The 19,831-nt window shown below is 42.0% G+C and overlaps 1 protein-coding gene across 2 annotated transcripts in view; it reads right to left on the minus strand.

Annotated features, from left to right (window-relative positions):
• SYNE3 (spectrin repeat containing nuclear envelope family member 3) overlaps positions 1 to 19,831 on the minus strand; it is a 64,971-nt gene that overhangs the window by 12,939 nt on the left and 32,201 nt on the right. For both annotated transcript variants that reach the window (XM_059850249.1, XM_059850248.1), the window contains exons 7-17: positions 19,485 to 19,621; positions 17,409 to 17,556; positions 16,470 to 16,652; positions 16,079 to 16,222; positions 14,989 to 15,123; positions 13,873 to 14,034; positions 13,003 to 13,166; positions 11,944 to 12,070; positions 11,617 to 11,772; positions 10,832 to 10,981; positions 9,582 to 9,620 (exon numbers count right to left, since the gene is read on the minus strand). In XM_059850249.1, coding sequence (XP_059706232.1) covers positions 9,582 to 9,620; positions 10,832 to 10,981; positions 11,617 to 11,772; positions 11,944 to 12,070; positions 13,003 to 13,166; positions 13,873 to 14,034; positions 14,989 to 15,123; positions 16,079 to 16,222; positions 16,470 to 16,652; positions 17,409 to 17,556; positions 19,485 to 19,621 — 1,545 coding nt within the window. The remainder of the gene's footprint in view (positions 1 to 9,581; positions 9,621 to 10,831; positions 10,982 to 11,616; positions 11,773 to 11,943; positions 12,071 to 13,002; positions 13,167 to 13,872; positions 14,035 to 14,988; positions 15,124 to 16,078; positions 16,223 to 16,469; positions 16,653 to 17,408; positions 17,557 to 19,484; positions 19,622 to 19,831) is intronic.

Genomic DNA, 19,831 nt, shown 5'->3' on the forward strand with positions numbered 1-19,831 from the left:
GGGCTGAACAAAGCCTGGAGGGTCTTCTGTGTTTACAGTCAATGCTAAATCTACTGTGCACAAGAGCAGCAGCCACAGCTCTTGGTTGGAGCTCTCTGGGCTTGTCTCTGTAATGCTGTGAACAGCCACTTCTTGGTGTGTTCAGTGTAAACCAGTGCACTGTCATCCACAGTTCTGTTTTCATTGCAAAGATTCCTTGTTCTTAATTCTTCATTGCATCCATAATAGGCAGCAATATGACAAATACATTTATCAGAGTGCCCCATCTATAAGGAAAAAGACCCTTGCCAGGTTCCAGAATCCATGAGCAAGTTTGTTTGTAGATATTAACAGGTGGAGTTCTGTCAGAGGAAGAGCCAATCTGAGTTAATTCTGCATTGGGACAATTCAAACCATGCTCTTTGCCCTACCACTAAGGCACAGTAAGTCTTAATGCTGATGCTGTTACAGGGAAGGGTCTTGAGAGTTCAATAACTCATTCCAACTGGAATCCTCAAAACTGTTCTCATAAACTCAAACTGGGACTTAGAAATCCACCTCTCACTGACAGAGTTGTGAGGACCACCAGTCACCCTAGCAACACCTAAAACTTCTGTTTTACTGCTGTCAATCCTTTAGAATTGGTTTTGAAAGCTACTTCAGTCTGAAACTATTCCTTCCTTGCCAGGCCAGCTGCAGCACGTGTCCTCCCTGTTACATCTTTCTGCTGTGAACTGGTGGGAAATATGAGTGTTTCCAGTTGTGCCTTGTCTCTGCTCCTGGCACAGCCCAGGGTGCAGATCTCTGTGGTCACTCAGGCCTGGCACTGGTTTCCTGTGATGACCACACTGCCAGTTAGCCACTGTTTTTCCTACCCTGATTCTTCTACCAATCCAGCATTTGATTCAGAGCAGTTCACTGACTCTGCCTTGATTTCTACAGCAAAGACTATTAATAACTCAACATTTCAATCTCATCCCATTTCTCAAAGTGCCTTGCTTTTAGATACACTGGAAGAAACTGTAAAATAGTATTGCTGTTCACAGCTCATCCTCCAGAAAGAATTAATGCAAAATGGATTTATTAACAAGCTCTCATTTGCTCTCCTTTGAGCTTTCTGCAGAGGAGGATACTCAAGCTAACCATAGCAGATCCTAGTATTAGAAAAATCTGTGGAGAGACAGTTACCTTGGGGCAGAACTTCAGAGAAGGAGAAATATTTTGTCTCTATTTGCTGCTTTTCTCTCACCTTCTTGCTGGGTTTATAGGTATTTGTGCTCAATGAACTTTTCTCTTCAATGCCCAGCTTCTCTGTTTTGTTTGATCACACAGCAAGGTCAGAATGTTGTATTTTAACTCCATTTGTTGTCATGGGAATGACTCAGCTATGGCAAACATGGTATTATGATGCCTCTGCAGGACTGAAAATGAGGCCCACAGGAGCTGTGAGGGTTTGGTGTTTTCAGCAAATTTGCAATGATAAACCCTTAATAAATGAGGGCCTCAACCTGCACACACTGAAATCCACAGGAGATTTATCATTAATTTCAGGGTCTGCAGTGGGATTATGCACAGGAACAACTAAATAAAGTCAGGATCAGGAACTACTTGGCTGTGGAGGTCAGCAGGTATCTTACAAATGGATTCATTAGTTATATGCCCAAGTTGTTGTGACATGAAACCTACATTAGTTCCATTGCTTTGTTCTTGCTGGAACAATTGGTGATTTTTTGGGTGGTTTTTGTGTGGTTTTTGTTTGTTTGTTGGGGTTTTTTTTGTGTAACTATGAGAGGTGTTAAAGAGTAAAAGAAAATTGAAGGAGACACAGTAAATTTTAATAGGAAAGATGATACATTTGGAAAAAGCATGGCAAATTTGAGGCACTGACTGCCTTTCAGAGTTTGAAAAAAATAGCACTTCAATTTTATTAAGTCAAGATATTCTTTTAAACCTGTCATGTGAAAAAGAGATGCTTTCAGGATGTAATGACCTGAGACCATGGCCCCAACAGGAAATTCAGGAGGCCAAGGCACAAACCTCTGCTCTACTGGACTCAAAGTGATCAGGGTCCTGGAGTCAGGACACACTTCCAACCATTTAGCACATCACTCAGGGTTAGAAAAGGACAGCCTAACACAGTTCTACCTTTGCAAGAGACAGTTTGAATATATCATTTCCATATGAGATGGAAAGGTTGATGATGAGAAAGATGAGAAGGTTGGAACCACAACCCTTGCTACACAGTGGAATTTCCCTTTCCCAATCACTCCAGCTACTGGCACCAGTACAGCTACCACCCAGCACCCACAGTGCCTGCAGTGCATGTGTCAGAGAGAGGCTCCACGAAATATTCTGAAATCAAATCTTCCTCTGAGAAAAACTGGCAAAGCTCCAGTGAAGTCAACAGAATTTTAATTTCCACCATCTTAGAATAACAGTTGGAATACCTGGCTATTGAGCCAAAGTGTCAGAGATATTTTTGAAACACACATGGAAAAGGAATAGGTTGGCATTTAAAAGGAAAATATACTTTTCAAGTTCGCCATCAGGAATAAATGCCCTCCCCCTTCTCCCTCAAAACACCAGGACAAGCAAGGACTGTCAAGGGGTGGACGGCTGTGTTTTGTGTAATGCTAAATGCATGCTTGCTCCAAATGAACTGCACTGGCTGTGAAAATTCACATTTGTACTTGATTCATGTTGGGGCATTTGAATGACAAGCACGGGTTTAGATCAGGGAGTGCTCAGCAGCTCAATCTGTTTGCAGTTAATAACTCCTGGCCAAACGCACCGTGGAAAATCACTTGGATGGGAAACAGCAGAAAAGCACTTAGAACTTGCTACAGAATATTCCTGTGTAGGTTGCTGAAGTGTTTTACTAAAAATCAGTGCCCCCCCTGGTTTGCTATTGACCACATTCCAGGATATAAGAAAACACACAGTTAATCCAGCTATTTGAGAGAGCAGAGCAATACAGCATCTCATACCAGCCTCATTAGCAGGGCTTTGCTGCTGCTTGTATGTCACCAGCGTGCCTGACAAAAATCATACCTGCACCACTGAGACAGTCATCCAGCAGAGAAAAAATATTTAGTCTGGATTTATTCCTCTTACCTCAGAGTATTTCCTGAGAAATGCACTGGTGCCTGAAAACGCCTGCTCTACCTAGGGATAGAGAGACCAGTGCCTTAGTGTCCCCCAGTCATGGCACACAGACACCAGCAGCCATTCCACTTCATGCCAGGGCTGTACCCAGCCCTGGCATCCTCTATTCTACAGCAGTTGGCACAGATGCATAGGTAGCAAGGCAAGCATAAAAAATTTCTCCTTAATATTCTCAGCCTCCAGCTGCTTTCAGTTCAGGCAGTTTGCTGAGCCTGATAGGGCCTGTTCATCTGTTTAACTTTCAGGGAATCTTTCTTCCAGATACTTGTCCAGTTTCCCCTTAAACCTACACAAACTACAGAGAGTGCTCAATGTTCTTTAGCAAGGAGTTCCAGCTGGCAAGAAGAACACATCCTTTGTGTTAGCTTTGAACCTGGCTCCTGGTTCATTCTACAACAAGAGATGGAGAGTCAACCATCACCTACCCTCTCCGAACAATTCACAATGATGTGAAAACCTAAATTAAATGCCTGTGCAGGAGGAATCCAGGCCTACCTCCACAGTGGGAAGATCACAACATATTGGGCTTAAACTACAGCAATAGGGACAGAGGAAGAACTTCTTAACAGGAAGAATTGCTAGGCCTTGGAAAGGGCCACCTACACAGGTAAGGATTCTACCACTTCATCATTCTCTCAGAATAACTAGAGCTGCCAGGAAGGCTGAAACAACAGCCTGCCATACGTTCCTTTCATCCTGGAGAGGAGGATGCCTGGACAGGAGTATTAAGCACCACCACTTGTTCTGGTGAAGCAGCTGCCTTATGGTGGCATTATGCCTCCGAGAGGCCCTGTGTTTCTGCCACTTGGGTCCCACTGGGTACTTCCTCAGCTGTCACTCACAGAGGCAGGTTATGACAACAAGAGATCAGTTCCAGGGGATCACAGCCTGCTCTCTCAAATCAAAGGAAATTAGGGGTTTTTTACCTCAGTGTGAGATTGTTTGGAACTGGGCTTCCCATCAGTTCTCAACTCAGAGCCATGAATGTCCCGCTCCAAGATAAAAAACACATTGCAAATCACAGCTGGCCTTCTCAAGAAGGAAATCATTAAGGGGAGTTGGATACTACTGTCACCACAGAACTGAACATCCAACATGCTCCTGGGCAAAGCCACAGCAGCAACAAATAATCCCACAAACCACATCAGGAACTAAGATCAGCCTCTGTTGATTAGAGGTTACGTGGCCTCTGCAAAAGGACAGTGAGACCCTGAGTTCAGAGCTGTATTTTCCTAAAAGCAGACACAGCCCAGGGTAGGCAACCAGCAGTGAGCAATCAGTAAGGGGGGTCTGGGACCCCACTGATCCCTGTGCTTATCATTCTCTTTTGCATGAAGAGCTACCAGAATGAACCAGAATGCTGAAGAGAAGTAAACTGCAGCCAGACAAGCAATTTTAGCTCTGATGTTTCCATCTTCACAGTGCTTGACTTTGCAACCTTAATGTTCCCTTCAATTCTGAAATGCATGAGCATATGCATGTAAATAGGTAAGTGCACAGGCAAATTAAAGACTGTTTCCTTCCTTAGGGCAGATTCTGGAGTACCCCACCATGGCTGGGGGATAATCTAGAATCTTCCATGGAGGCTTCATTTAAAAGAAGCAGAAAGCAAGCCAGCAGTTTGTATCTGAGGTTTCAGCAGCCACATATGGTGGGTATTTCAGAATTTCTGCTGCAAAGTCACTTAAAACTAAGCACTGTGCCATATGCTACTGGGACACAAATGGATTTGTAAAGGTTAGCTTCTGTGTGCACATACAGCATGACATGTTTCCAGGAGGAGCATATCACAGGACAAGAGCCACAGCCTGATCTGTTAAAGTAGCACTGATTTCTATAATTCTCCAGACCTAAGCAAGCAGAAAAAGACCTTAGTCTTCTATATTCAGGAAGGCAGGCAAGTAAAACAACTTTCCCCAATTTCCAACTTCCACTCATCCTTGCTAGTTGAAATAAACTAATTAAAATAAGCATAGAAAGAATAAAAACTGAAAGAAAGACACAATGTTCTGGAACATGTAGAAGAAGTTACTGACATCAAAATCTGGTTTATCATGTCAACAATGTATGTATCCAGCTTCTTTGCTGGAAACTTCTCTCAAGTGACTTCTCTGAAGCCAAGATCAAACTTTTCTTAAACTTCAGCAGTCACTATACATAATTTAAATACATTTGCATTTTATTTAAAGACTGTAAAATGTGATGGCTTACTTTTAAATAAATAATAGGTATAAAAATTAGAGCTAATGATTAGAAGTGTTTTTCTTACAGTGCCTTTTACAGTTGTGTTAAAAACCTATTTTTTCAGGTGTATACTGAAAATTGGTTGTATTCTGCTATTGCTCAACAAACCTCTCTCTTTACCTTTCAGTTGGGACATGAAGTTATATCTGCTGAGAAATTCATTCTAAGCTATCTCCTTGGTGAAAATCTGCAGCTAAAGGACAGATCTCTTCACACAAAGCAGAGAGCATCAATCACCTGCCTAACTAACTCCACATGAGCATGAAAGGAAAGTAAGAACCAGGTGTCCTGGGAAGCAGGATGGCACCTCTTGCACCAGCACTGCTGCAGGCAGAGCACTGGCAAGGCACGGGTGTGGCAGGGCCAGATAAACATCAAACAAAGAGCCCCAGATATCTAACATTTGGGGACACTGTAATGTAAATTGGAAAATGACATGAAACCTACAGAAATAAGAGCACACAGGCAGGGAGTCTCCCAGGTGCAGAAATGTGAGGGGAAGCTTGTGAGCCTGCTGGAAAAGAAAGGGAATGATGCTGCCTGGCTCAGCATACTTAACAGTGGGTCTGAGTTAGGAATGGGCAGATAGCATTTTTCTGGAGGTGGGGTTTCTTGGGGTTTTTTTGACTAAGTTTCCTTTCTGAGCAAATATCACTGTAGGGAGAAAATAAGTCTATCTGGTAATTTTTAATGCTAAGGTGTCCTTCATCCTGTGTTTGGGTCATGGTATAATTCCCAAAACAGGTAAGCACAGGCTTATAGGCAGAGTGATGGAAAAAAAAAAGGGACAGATATTACAGATATTATCTTTACCTATAAAAGAGGTATTGAAAAGTGAGGAGAGTGAGGAAAAGATACCTTTTAGTAAGTCTTTTTCATTTTACTAAGACTGTAATTGTACAGAAGATTTCAAGTGGGTAACACCTAGCAGGACCTGAGGAAAACACTTTCAGAAGAGAGTCACCAGTACCACAGAATGCTGTGCTTTTCTGCCACAAGGAGCTCCCATCATATCTGCACTTGGGCAGAGCAGACCACAGTACTGTTTTCTTCCTGGCAAGCTCTGGCAGCTCTTGCTTTGCAGTTTCCTGAATGACTGCATTAATTTGATTGACTCCAGATCAATGGTGTCTCCAAATAAGATTAAATTACATGTTCCTTCTGTTCCTTCTCTCTGTATGTTACAGGAGATTACTCTTTGCAGAATCTCAAAGGAAGCAATTAGCTGACCACTGATGTAATGAATTCTAATTATTTTGTTTGTACAAACAATAAAGCCACATCGTTTGTTTAGCAAGGAAGTAATTACTCTGAGAACTTGAGAAAATAAATCAAACAGTGCTACCTAGACCTGTAAATAATGAGCCTTCTACTTCCTATTTATGCCAAGAATGCTCATGGAATATTTTCAGGTAGCTGGGAGCCAACCTTTGAAAGTAACATTTATCATAGTTATTATTGAGCACTTGCTTGATTATGTTCTTGAGTGTGCTAGGTACCCTGCAGAAATATCCATCTACATTGGCTGTCACTGGCACCTGCTAAAAATTCACTGCAGCCAGTGCAATTTCCTGCAACTGCTTTTTGTTAATCAACAAGAAGTCACTCACATCACAATCATTAGGCTGTTCTGCTCCTAAGGGCACCAGTGGCAGGGGCTTGTCCTCGGCAATGGAGGAATGATCAGGAAAAAAAGCACACTACTATACATGGAGCAGGCTCTTTTCTGCCCAACATTTGGCCATGTAGGCAAGAAATAGAATAAAATCAGAAGGCAGTCAAATGAGAATGGTTGTAGCTGGGTCTTCCCCTTCTCCATGTTGATCTGCTGCTGCTGCAAAATATTCACAGCTCCAGCAGGAGAGACAAGCAGAGTCACTGGGGACCTTGTGCTGCAAAAAGCAGACAGCACTCCAAAAATACCTCAACTTCTGCCACTTCTGCTGATTTTGTGTGACTCAAGAGCATGAGGGAGCTGACAAATTAGAGATAACCTGATCTTATTTTATGCAAACTCACTGGTTGTTGCAAGCACAGAGATGCAGCCATCTGCACCTCCTGCAGATACCAACTCCTGAGATCAGCCATTCTCTTCAAGGTAGTTGGCTTCCTTTACCATAGCTTTGAAAAGATATTCATGCATACAAAAATATTTTGCTTAATCCTTCTTTCGTTTCCAGGCACATTTTAGGTGTTAAATCTGAATTTAAAGTAAACTCCATAGGCTAGAATTCTGCAGCTGGCTTGGGTTTCCTCTTTTCTTAGGCCAAACAGTGATACACCCAAAAGGGATCAACATTATTTTCTGGCTCTCTTAAGTGGTGCTCAAAAATCTTATGGCAACACTGTCTCACATCTTGATAAAACCTGAATGAAAAAAAAAAGACACTTCTGCTTCCAGCACTTGGATTCTTGTTGTAGTCTTACTGTTTAAACAGAAAATAAAAGCCCTGAGGTCAGTGAAATCTCACTGAAGTGAGCAGGGTATAAGTTACAGCAACATCTGTACTGGCTGAAGGGAAACTGCAAATCACTTGTTAGTGCAATGGGAGCCATTTCCCTCATGCTTATGAGGTATTTCAGTTCTTCAGTCCCTTCCACCCCGAGCTGTTTCTCTTTGTGTTCAGTAGCTATTAAAAACTCACAGAGTGGGGATTTTTTTGTGCTCTTGCTGCAGGCCTAATTGACAAATGTTTGCTGCCTGCCATTATGCTAAGCCAGTATCTTTGAAAATTAACTGAAGACTTTAGTCTAATTTGGAGAATTTAAGGGTGAATAAATACCATGTACCCCAAGGCAGGTGAGGCAGATAAATTAAAAATGGCATCTAACTGTACTGGAGACATGCTTATGCCTAAAGCTTTTGTTTTGTTTTCTCTACAAACAACTTGACCCAATCAAACAATGTGAAATCAGAGAATTCCCTGGTCAGTCTTCTGGAATATCCCTGTGAGCCTCTTCTAGGGAAAAGAAGCACTACTAAATGTTTGGCTGCCTCTACACCAAGTATTAAAATGTCATACTGTTTTTCCAGCCTGAAAAATTCTGGTGACCTTACTGGCTGAAACAATTAATGCTGAGCCAGACAGGCAAGAACAGAAAGAACAGAAAGTCTTTGGGGGTCTTCAGCAAGGCTGAACTGCAGCCAAAACTATTGAGGAAGGTGTGAGAACAGCCTTAAAACTGGTCAGTACTTTGCTGGGTGAAAATATTGGAGCTGCTACTCCACATTTGAGAATAAGAGGAATATCTCATCAGAATGAGGCAAGTCTTGATTTCTGGCCATGCTTGAAGTGCACTGTACTGCACCCTTTACATATTGGTCTCTTCTGCAGAGGTGTTGCACCGGGAGAAATCAAGGGTTTGATTTACCTTAAAATGAATATGTGATTAAGATCCTGCAACACATTATTCATCCAATCTCCTTTGTGCTGGGCAAATAAAGCCTTATTCTATTCCTTCTAAACACAAATGGAAAGTGAGATGACAGTACAAAGCAGAACAGCTTCTATAAACAAAGCAAATTGTGACAGAAAATTTTGCTGACTTTATGAAAATGGGATCAGAAGTGCTGCTTGGTTTAATAAGAAACTGGCAGTATTTTGTTTTGTTTTAGCTTCTCCTTATCATCTCCTGTACTGCCTCTGTTTCTTATGTCATCACTTCAAAAAGAAAATCCATCACAGGAGGAATTCTGCTGCTTAGAATAAGGATTTAGTCTAATAGCATTAGACAAATCTCTTGACTTTCTCTGGCTTTCTGCATTAGAAAGAAGGTGGGCTGATTGATCCAAGGCATTTTTTTTCAGAAGTGTCGAAAGAATTAGAAGTCCCATTTTCAAAATTTTTTTAGGCATTTAACCACTAAATCCTTTAGATAGATATTATGGCTCTTCCTTAGTCTCTTTTGAAAAATTAATTAAATTCATGTAGCATGTAGGTATATGAAAACTGAGTCTCCCTCCTCCCCCAGCAGATGGATATTTAGCTTCTAGAGATACAGTAAGCCTAGTTCAAGAGTAAAAACTCTGGAATATTTTTTCATTTAAAAGTCTGGAGAAAACAAACAAATTCTTTAAGAGTAGCTCTTAATAAGCAAATTGATTTCAGGAATCTTGAGAAAAGTTTAAAACCGTTTTCTGCAAAATGTCTGATCAAACATTTTTTAGCTAAATAACAAGAAACTGTTCTTGCCTTTCTCAATCTGTCTGGCTCCTCCAAAGATCCAGCACCCTGTTTAAAAGAAAGAAAGAAAAAAAAGGCAGCATGAAGTTAAGAGCCCAGAGGAGCCTGTAAATGAGTATTCACCACACAGGGGATCTTTTTTTCATATTCATGGTCACCTGGACAGAGTGAACCAGCAGGAGATTTTTTTTATGGGCTTTTTAACAACATTAGGCAGAAAGATGACATGTTTTTAGGTCCTTGACTACTTGAATCTGATGAGCAGTTCTCCCAGCAATAGCTTTGACTTTACTGACACCTATTGACTATGTTAATGCTTACAGAAGGTTTTGCTTAACAAACCATGAGTCATTACAATCAATGGCAAACACAGAAATATGCTCTTTATTAATAAAATTCATGCTTACCTTCCATGTATTTTAAAGGATTCATGTTCTAAAAAAGCTTTGGATTTCAACAAAAAGTTTCTCAAGGCGGAATATTTTAAAATGTCTCAAATTTTAGGTGTTCAATTTTGAAAGCCTTCACATACAGAAAGTACCAAATGCAAACCTGTAAATTCCTCTGATTATGCTATCTTGAAGCTGCTCAGATAATGTGTGAGTAGTTAAATTAGAAAAATATTAGTTAATAATTATATATGTTTATTCTAAGAACATGGGAGTATCTTTAGCATGCCCTGGAATATCTGATATATGATGAATTCTGCCACCCTTAGCATGTCTTATATAGAACAACTAGGTAACTTTAATAATTTGTTTTTTTAATTAAAATGTCTCCTCTTTATTTCATTCCAAATCATTAACCTATAAGGACTGTTTCAAAAAGGACTAGGTCCTTCTGTGCAGTTACTTCGAATCAGTTCAGTCAGTGACTATTCTGTCTCACAGCAGGAGCATCAAATAATGAACAGTGAATGTATTCTTACTGCAGGAACTGTCAAAAAATAACTCCATGGAGAATGCTGGGTGGAGAAAGGGAAAAAAGTAGAAATCCATGTGCCCAGAACCAGGCACACCCCCAAAGTATTCACACACACAAACACCTCTCAGATCCCAGCTGCATGCCTCTTTGCCATTTACTATTCTGGTTTGAAACTTCCATCTCAAGAAATATCTTGAGCATACAAAGGGAAAAAGCACACAACTCTTAACTAAGCAGACACACATGAATACTGCTGAAGTAAGACTAGCAATGTGAAGCAACCTGAAAGAGCAATGGCAGAGCTCAGCAGCTGTGGACTGTGTGCTGTCACCTACCTGTGAGCTCAGGGCCTCTCTCAGCTTGGCTTTGTAGAGCATCCATCGGTAGCGCAGGTCCTCCAGGTCCTCAGAACCTCCCACGACAGGATGAAGATGCAGGAGGTCCTCAAAGAGATGCTGACCATGAGGCACACGAGACTGCAGCTCCTAAAGGCAAAGACAAGGCTCAGCAGCAATTCAGGGTTCAGGAAGGCCCCACTTTTTAAATCAGCATTTGAAAAAACAGTGGTTTAGATTTATTTTTGTTCTTGCTTTTTTGGCCTGACATAATATGAAACTCACCCGCAGGACTCCTCTAGCCTTGGATATTCCTGTGTTTAGTTTCTAACAATCCAACAAATCTAACAAATTGCCATGGCATTTGGCTGCACTGCACAGGAAGAACGAGACCAAATGCTGATTTGACACTGATTTTAATCAACTTCTTTGAATGAACACCTTTGGCATACCACACTGGAAGTGTCCAGCCCAACAGCTAAATGCCAGGTGCTCCTTTCCCTTCTACTCTGGTTCTGGCAGACCTTTCCTAGTAGAAAGGATGAAAATTGTCCTAAATTCCTGAGCTTCATCTACTCTAGAGTCTCATACAGCAGAGTGTATAGTGTTTGAATTTGTTGTCTATTTGTTCTTGAGGATTTTTTGGGGTTTTCTGGGGGGCGGTGGGTTTTTGGTTGGTAGGTGGAGTGGTTCTGGGTTTTGTTGTTGTTGTTTGGATTTTTTTAATTCTGAAAGAATTCACACTTATTGCAGTATTTTTCTCTATTCACCCCCTGAAAACTAACCTCAAGTTTGCTCTGGTGTCCCTTAATTTGCTCTTCAGAAGATGGAGTCCCAGCAAGAATTTTGGTCAGTTTGGTGTTTTCTCCTTGGAGCCACTCTTCAAAGTCATGTAGGAGCTTCAAGTGGGTGCTTGCAGTTTGCCCCTCTCCCATCTTCTCCTGGGACACAGAACAACAGGGAAAAAGCCTTTACTGTTATGTCAGACACTTCCTCTGAAGGCCTGACTGTGAAATCTTAACCTCCAACTTTGTAACCCACACATCAGATGAAGGCAATGAAACTGTTCTTGTGAGGCTGACATGAGGGAAAACACAGAGTCCCCATCTCACCTGCTTATGGTTGGGATCGACATCAAAAAGGTGGAAAGCAGGTCTAGACATCCATCTGCTGTCCACAAATGCTCTTTTCTTCTTCTTCTCAGCCACTGGTCTGCTTAACTGCCACTTTTTGAGCAGGCTTGGAAACACAAAACCAGAGATATCAGTGCAGTGACCATCCACACTTTGACTGGGACTGTGGGAGACAGCTCTGGTGAAACAGCACTATTGTTGTTATTATTATATCATTGTTAATACTAATAACACTATTACTATTGAAGTTATTCCCAACCAGAGTGTCTCACAGCTGCAGCAGGACTCTAGCTCTAACATTTCCAAGTGTTTTGTTTTCTTTTATTTAGGGGACTAAAAATAATACTTTGGCAATATAATTTTCCTTCTGGTTACAGGAGGCAGTACAATCAGACCTTACTCAGTTTTGCAATTTATTTTTTGTGCCTGACAGTACTGTAATTTATTTTTTGTGCCTGCCATATTCTGACAGTATGTATGAATACAATCATACATGCAGCACACCATTAAATATTAATACAGACTAGCAAATATGAGCAGCATTTCAGCACTACACAGTGGAGGCAAAATAAATTAAGTCTTCATTTCCCAGCTAAAGAGAGGATTTTTAGCTCTGCTTATACTTCTGCAGGTTTGCAAAAGGCACAAATCCCATTGCAGATACAGCCTCCTTGGAGGCATCTCCAAGGAGAACAGGATGATGAGACAGAGGAGCACAAGTCACCCAGTCTGTGCCAAATTTCCTCTGACACAGACTGGCAGAACAAGAGTGAGCCAGGCCATAAGACACTGCCTACGCCAACACGAGGTAAAGGAAGATTCACAGACATTGTGGTTCACAAAGTCTTAAAAAGGTTTCCTTAAAAGTAATGATTTTCAGTTTACAGACAATTAAATAAAATCTCATCTTGCTTCTAGCATTATGGTATGGCTGTCCACTTTCACAGCACAGAGCAAAAAGCCTCAAGTGTCTCTGTTCTTACTGCAGTAAAAAGAACCCTGTTGAAGGGACATAGGAAGACCTACATGAACACTTACCCCGTTGCCATCTCCTTCAGTGATTTCCACGACTCCTTCAGCTGATCCAGCTCTGCCTGGACATGGGCAGTCTCCTCTGGAGAAGAATTCTCCATGACCAACTGGCCATGAGCTTCCACAAGGTGCAGCTGGATCTCCTTATCTGGAAACTCAGCCAGCAGTCTCTGAAATGAAAAGCCCTGAAATTACTCCTAGGTATCCAGGGTAAAGTGGAGGCAATGTCAGACTGAAGGCCATGCTCAGTCCAGGACCATGCTGGTTTTGTTGGCACTAGCTAGAACATACCTAGAGGGAAAAAAATATGCTGTGGATGCTTCCAAAGAGCCAACCTAGGTCAAAGAGTTGATGACAGGACTTTGAGGGTGCAAGATGTCAATGCACCTCCTTCTGTAGACTTCCCAAGGAAGATTTTGGTCTCCCATATGAAGGCAACAGCTGCCAGCTGAAGTGTGAATTTAGAGTGAATTTAGCCTGCAAAGTACTGCCACAGAGGAAAAACTGGCAGCTTTGGAACAGCTCAGTTCAACAAGTAGAAGGCCAGCTAAAATGGCAGGATGTTCAATATATTGATGAGTACACATAGGCAAAGGCAGGTATTGTTCAGAGAGATAATCCTGACAGGAACAGACCGCCTATCCTTGGTGGTCCCATCTCAACACTTACTCACTTTCACTGCTCTTGTCTGTTACATGGTCCCACATCCCACAGCACAGGGCAAAGCAGAGAGGCAACAGCAGCCAACAGTCATTGCAGGAGAAACACACATCACTGCTCTCCTGAACCAGCAAATCCTCACTAGAAATCCCCACTCTAATGTCTGAATGCTGCAAAGTGAATAATTAACATCTTAAATTAAGATGCTTTTCTCACCTCCAGGTCTTCCAGCCTGCCCTCGGTGTTCTGCTCTCCCTCAGCATCCTGACAGGAGTCAATCTTCTCCCTGGTTACTGAGATCCACTGCTGGAGGTCAGACAGTTTGTCAGTATATGCCCAGTGCTTCTGAACTTGGTCTTCACTCTGCTGTATCATCAGCTACAGATGATAAAAAGATGTCAGCAACAAGCAAAAAGCACTTTATTTACTGGCTCTAACACTATGATGGGCACAGAACCTCATGGGCAAAAAGGAAAAAAGCAGCTATTAATGAGAGACAAAAAACCTATCCTTTTAGCATCAGTGGTGTGGAAAACACCTCCAAGCTCCTGCAGGCCTGAATTCAACCACACGGGGGGGTATTAAGAACTAGAATAGCTCCCTTCTCAGCTGAAAGGGAATAGAGAATGTACATGTCTGGGGTTTTTGTACCCCAGTCAATATCAAATACATCTTCCACTCCCTGAATCAGAAATCACTGTACAGACTTGTTTGGCAAAAGAACAGTGATAAATGGGATGACTGAAACTGAAGCAAGAATTCCACCGTGCATGTTCAGGTAACACTTTAACACACGTAACTCTACAGTGGATTGCATAGCTAAGGTAACTTCATGAGCTCTTCTTCTGAGAATCTTCTGAGACTGCCCCAGAGGTCACTTTATAGGTATGTTTGCAAGCTACAAAATGCCTCTGGACAAAGCAAGTATTTATGCAATTGCTGCACTTTTCTGTCATTAACTTTTAGATCACAAAGCCATAAAAACCATAAACACTTTGGTACAAACCCCCTCTCCCAAAATCTGTGAAGTGCAAGCACCACCATGACAATATGAGTTCTTTTGGTCAGAAATCTCAGGTCCACTCCAGAAACAGTTTATATAGACAAAATCCCTGTGGATGGCATCCTATCCCCAAGGGAAATCACACTAGAGATAATCAGAGAATCCTGGAAGAGTTATCAAAATCCTAAAAATTCAGTGCTTTCTTTCCCTGAAATGAAAATATCTGTCACTCAAAGCATGTAATGTCATAAGCTCAAAGATGTTTTAAAATATTTTTAAATAGAGGCAATTGACAACTCCTCAGGCAACCAAAAACTCCCTTATGTTACCTCCAGTGATCTCTTCAGGGCCTGAGAATCAGATGAGAGTTGGTTCATTTCATGCCTGTGTGTGGTATTTGACTGCACAAGCTTCTCTACCTCCTCCATGTGAATGGCAAGCTCTGCCAAGTCATCTTGGATCATCTGCAGAGGAAAAGACAGATTCCATGTGTGTAGTGTGCTAGGTATGGCATGGACTTTCAAAAACATACACCAAAAGTAGCTTCATTTGACAGTGTGAGGAGAAAAAACCCTACAACAACCACTGTCATTAGAGAAAATGAATTGCTTTGATGCCTAGGAGTAAATGTTTCTGAAAAAATAGTTGGATGTCCTTTACATGTTACTGGGAGCTAACAAAGAAGACAAGCTGCTGAGAAGTGCCAAAGGAGCCATGGTATAACCAGCAAAGAACTGTGGTGATAACACCCTGAGGTCACCAAGGATGAAGTGGCACAGTACAGGTGAGCTGTCACAGCTCACCATGGCAGTCCCATCCCCTCTCCCTCCTCCTCCTGCTCCTCTCTCCCCTCTCACAGGGATGTAATCCCACTGTATGCCTTGAACAGGCTCTGCTGCATGTTGGACCCTTTGCTGAGCCAGTTCCAAACACTAACCAAAAAATTATCATCTTTTCCCATTAATTTTGTTTTTCTTATCTTGGACAGCTGAATCAGCCATGGAATAAATCCAGAATGTGTCCCAGCTAAGTGGCAAGGTAAAGAGCAGAAAGAGCAGGATTCAGAAGGAAGTGGAACAGTGGAAACTCTTTTGAGGAAGCTAACCTGAACCAACCTATCTTGTGCAGTTTCACTGCTAGTGGGAAGTGTCAGGATGCACTTTCTTTAGCAATTGAACTAGCCCAAGAAGGTGTACCACCAACAGCTCCAGCTGCTTCTTCCTTCCCTCAAGCTCAGTTTGCCAGTGCTTCATCTGCACTGCTTTAATTTCTTCCATTCATGCTATAAGCTGGACCAAATGAAATTATCTAACACGCAATCAAGGGGAAAGGTACTGAATTCCCAATGCTAAGAAAACATGAACAATCAGGAAGCACAGTTAGCTGAGGATAACATGGCCAAGCAATACTGTAATTTACCTGGAGTCTCTGGAGTTGTGTCTTTTTACCCAAGAGGTCAGGCCGTGGTTCCTTCTCCAGATCTAATTTGGCTTTGATGGCAGATAATTTCTTCTGCAATGGTGCAAAACCAGCATCAAAGTTCTTATGTTGCATTATCAAATTCTAGATGGAGAAATAAGGAAACAGGTCCAGCATTTACCATATATACCTTGGCATTATGTTTTGTCAATATCTGCTTCATATTCAGGTCAAACACTGAGCCACACTATGCAACAGTCCACAAATTTATTTTAATATTAGATCAACCCAGGAGAAGGGATTAGAACTAGATTTATATGTATAAAATTGGCTCAGTAAAGACTTCATCTTTGTCTTTATCACAGGCAAAGGCAGTACATGGGTAGTTCACCTGGAGTTTGCTCTTGCTTTGCAGCAGACCTTTGTGTAGAATTTCTCTCTCCTTTGAAGCTTCAGCTACTTCTTGAAGGAAAGACTCTGCCTTTTCCTCACCAAGGACATTGTTTAGCACATCTTTCTTTAGCTGTAACATCATCAACTTTTCTTTGAACTGGGAGCTTTCAGCTAGAGCAGCCTGAAGGAGAAAAGTTCTTCCAGTGAGATCATACCAAAAAAAAAAAAATCATATAACCATATTATTCTCACACAAGTCACACAACCAAAGCAGTACAACAAAGTAAGTCAGGTAAAAAAGGCATGCTGGGCCAACAAGGGGTAACAGAAGGCACCTGGACAGTGCCCAGTTAAAGGAAAAATCTTCCTGATAATGTTAGAGGCACCAGGGCTGCATCCGTTTTGTGAACAGAAAGAGAGGTAAGCTGTACTATGGAAAGAGTTGTCTGTGCAGAGGAGAGGCCTAAGCAACCAACAGAAAGGACAGCTTGAATGCTCATCCTGAGGATAAATTCCATCCCTGTTCACAGACACATTTATTCTGGAGATCACAGGGATGACCAAGTAACAAACACACCTTGCTGGGAACATGCACTAATGGTGCATTTTAATCCCACATCTATACCACCACATAATTCTTTAACAGAGCCCACAAACTTCCCATCCAGGGAGATCTGGGCCAATGCTAAACAATATTATCATCATTATTGTTAAAGATACCTGGCACTTTCTGCAGCCTGCTCAGCTGACAACTCCAGCTAACCAAAGGGAAGGCAGAAAATAAGCCAAGGTGCTGCAGCTGGGGCCAAGTAAAGAGCTCCATCCCTCCTGTGGGCTTTCCTGCCACACTGGCAGCACCTTTCAGCTGCTGCTGCCCGGCAGCTGTAGGCAGCCTTTGTCAAACCCACATTTCTGACCTTAGCAACAGCTTTGCTACCTCAATGTGAGCCAGCTCTGGCTCTGGAGTCTCCAGGAGCATCTGGACCGATGGCTTCCACTGCTCAAAACTTTGCAGGGGATTTTGGATGAGTCTCCACAGCTGGGTCTCTGTATCACTGCTCATTTTAGAAGTCTTGCTTCTAACACTGTAAGGATAAAGTGACAACCAAGAGAAGGATTATGAAGAAATCCAAGCCCAAACATTCTATTCTTCAAGGCATGAATTAACACAACACTGGGGTGTAAACCATTCCCAACACAAAAGCCTCAGTCTGTTTTACTGCCTGAGCCTGCTGTGGCGTACCAACAGCTGCTCTGCCAGTCAGAGACATCAGACAAAACTTTATTTAGATGTCTCAGGACACATTTGTCTTCTGTGCAACTGTGTATCAGGAGCTACTTTGCTTTTCTAGTAGCCAGCAGTCTTCCCTTGTATGTGGACTTTCTTGGCTGCTGTCACCAGTGTGATTTAACAAATCATATCATCAGAGCAGTCTCACTGACTCATGGGAGGAACAAATCAAGAGGGTCTAGAATGTAACTGCAGTTGCCTGTAAAATACAAAGTTTTGTTTCTTTAAAAAATTACATTAAAAAGTCTTTGATAACCTTATGTTAACACAAAAAGTGAAAAATACATTTTTATTTCAGATACAATTATTTTAAATTTTCCAGAACCACTTGAATTTATATTAGTAAATAGAGGTGATTCTGATAAAAAAGCTTTGCATTTATGTTTCTGTATTCACATATGTGTACATAATACACAGCTCTATTATTGGGGGGAAAAAACTAAATCAGCAAACCTTCAATGACAATCCAGGCTTCTCTAAAAAAGGCTTATCCCAAACACAGCCAAGTGACAAGGCCCAGCAGTGACACACCCCATGCAGGTGCCTCCTGTTTTTCTCAGCTTGCCTGACCTCCCAGTTTGCAGAATCCTGCCTGACATGGCAAAATGCAGCCCAGACTTTCTGTTCACAGGGGAACAGTATCTTGCCAACTCACAAGACATGCAGGTGAGAGCAAAGCCCATCAGGATCAGTACTGCCTTTCCACAAACACAGGAACAGCAATCTTACCTGTGTCACTGGGCCATGACGGGCTGAACAAAGGCAAGTTTGCAGAGGCCAAAAGCTCCGCAAATAGAAAGTTCTGCCTTTACTTAATGTCCTCTGCTATTTGCTCTGCTGCCCCTGCCAGGCTCAGTGGGAAGCTGCCAGACTTCCCAAAGAAGCTCTGGAGAGAAGCTGGCAAAGAAGCAGCTGCCATTTTCTACTCAGAGAAGTCCCTGCCTTCTTTGCTCCTCTTAGCTTTGCTTACTTGCTAGTTTTTAAACTGCAATCCTTTCCCACAATGACCTATAACCCTTCCAGCAGGACAGCATACTGTGCACAGAGGGAAATAAGCTGGGATACAGGAAAAGAACTGACCTTCTTTTTTCCCTTAAAAAAATGATCCTTTCTTCTAGTTTGGAAAAGTTGCTGCAGCTTCTTTACTTCCTGATTCCAGGCAGCCTGGAAACGGAAACACTGAAGTCTGGGAGAGGCTAAACTTTCAGAGTTTCCAACCCAAGGCAAGTTGAAAACAGGAACAGGCATATAAGCTGCCAGGAGAAGGGGAATAAGCTCTGCCAAATAATTGCTAAGGCTGGTGAGTCACTGCAACAAACTCAACAAGGGAGGGCCATAATTCTTCTGAACCGTTTACTACCACAGCTCCTGTCCTGATTTTCTAGTTGCTGGCATGAAAGGCAAGCAAAATACATAAATTATTATTATAAAATGCTAATTAGATCAAATTAGCTGCCAACAATCTAATTTTCTTCAAACCATACACAACATTAATGATGTAAGATCACTGCTTGAAAATGACCAGGAGCCTGCAGCTCCTAGCAAATGGCTAAAATTACAGCTTGACTGAAACATGGAGGCGGATGTAATTATCAAAAGCTTTTTTTTTCTACCCATCACCCATCTACAATTGGATGGCATATCACTTTTTTTCCTAGGCCCCTGACAATCCCTGGGAAAAGATTCCCCCCACCTGCCCACCATAATCAGATTTCCCAGTACCTTTGATACTGCTGTATTGCAGAGACAACACTCTCAGCATGTGGCTGCACATCTTGGGAAAACCGTAGCAGTTCCTTAAGCTGAGCCTTCAGCCTCTCAATCTTTGACTCTTCTGCAGCCAGAGCTGCTCTCGTTGCCTTAATTATAAAAAAAATTAAGAGATCACACCTTATGTAGGGTCTGCCATATCAAATAAGAAGTAAGGCTGCATCTCAGGGTATGCACAAATCCCCTTTCAGAGTTTTTTTCCTGGTTATAAGGAATATGGTCTTTGCTAAGACAGAAAACATTCTCAGCAACAATTTTTTTCCAGCAGGCTCTCTCTCCTCCCTCACACTGCCCAGCCT

Source organism: Haemorhous mexicanus, chromosome 6 (assembly GCF_027477595.1).
Source record: "Haemorhous mexicanus isolate bHaeMex1 chromosome 6, bHaeMex1.pri, whole genome shotgun sequence".
Taxonomy (NCBI): Eukaryota; Metazoa; Chordata; class Aves; order Passeriformes; family Fringillidae; genus Haemorhous; species Haemorhous mexicanus.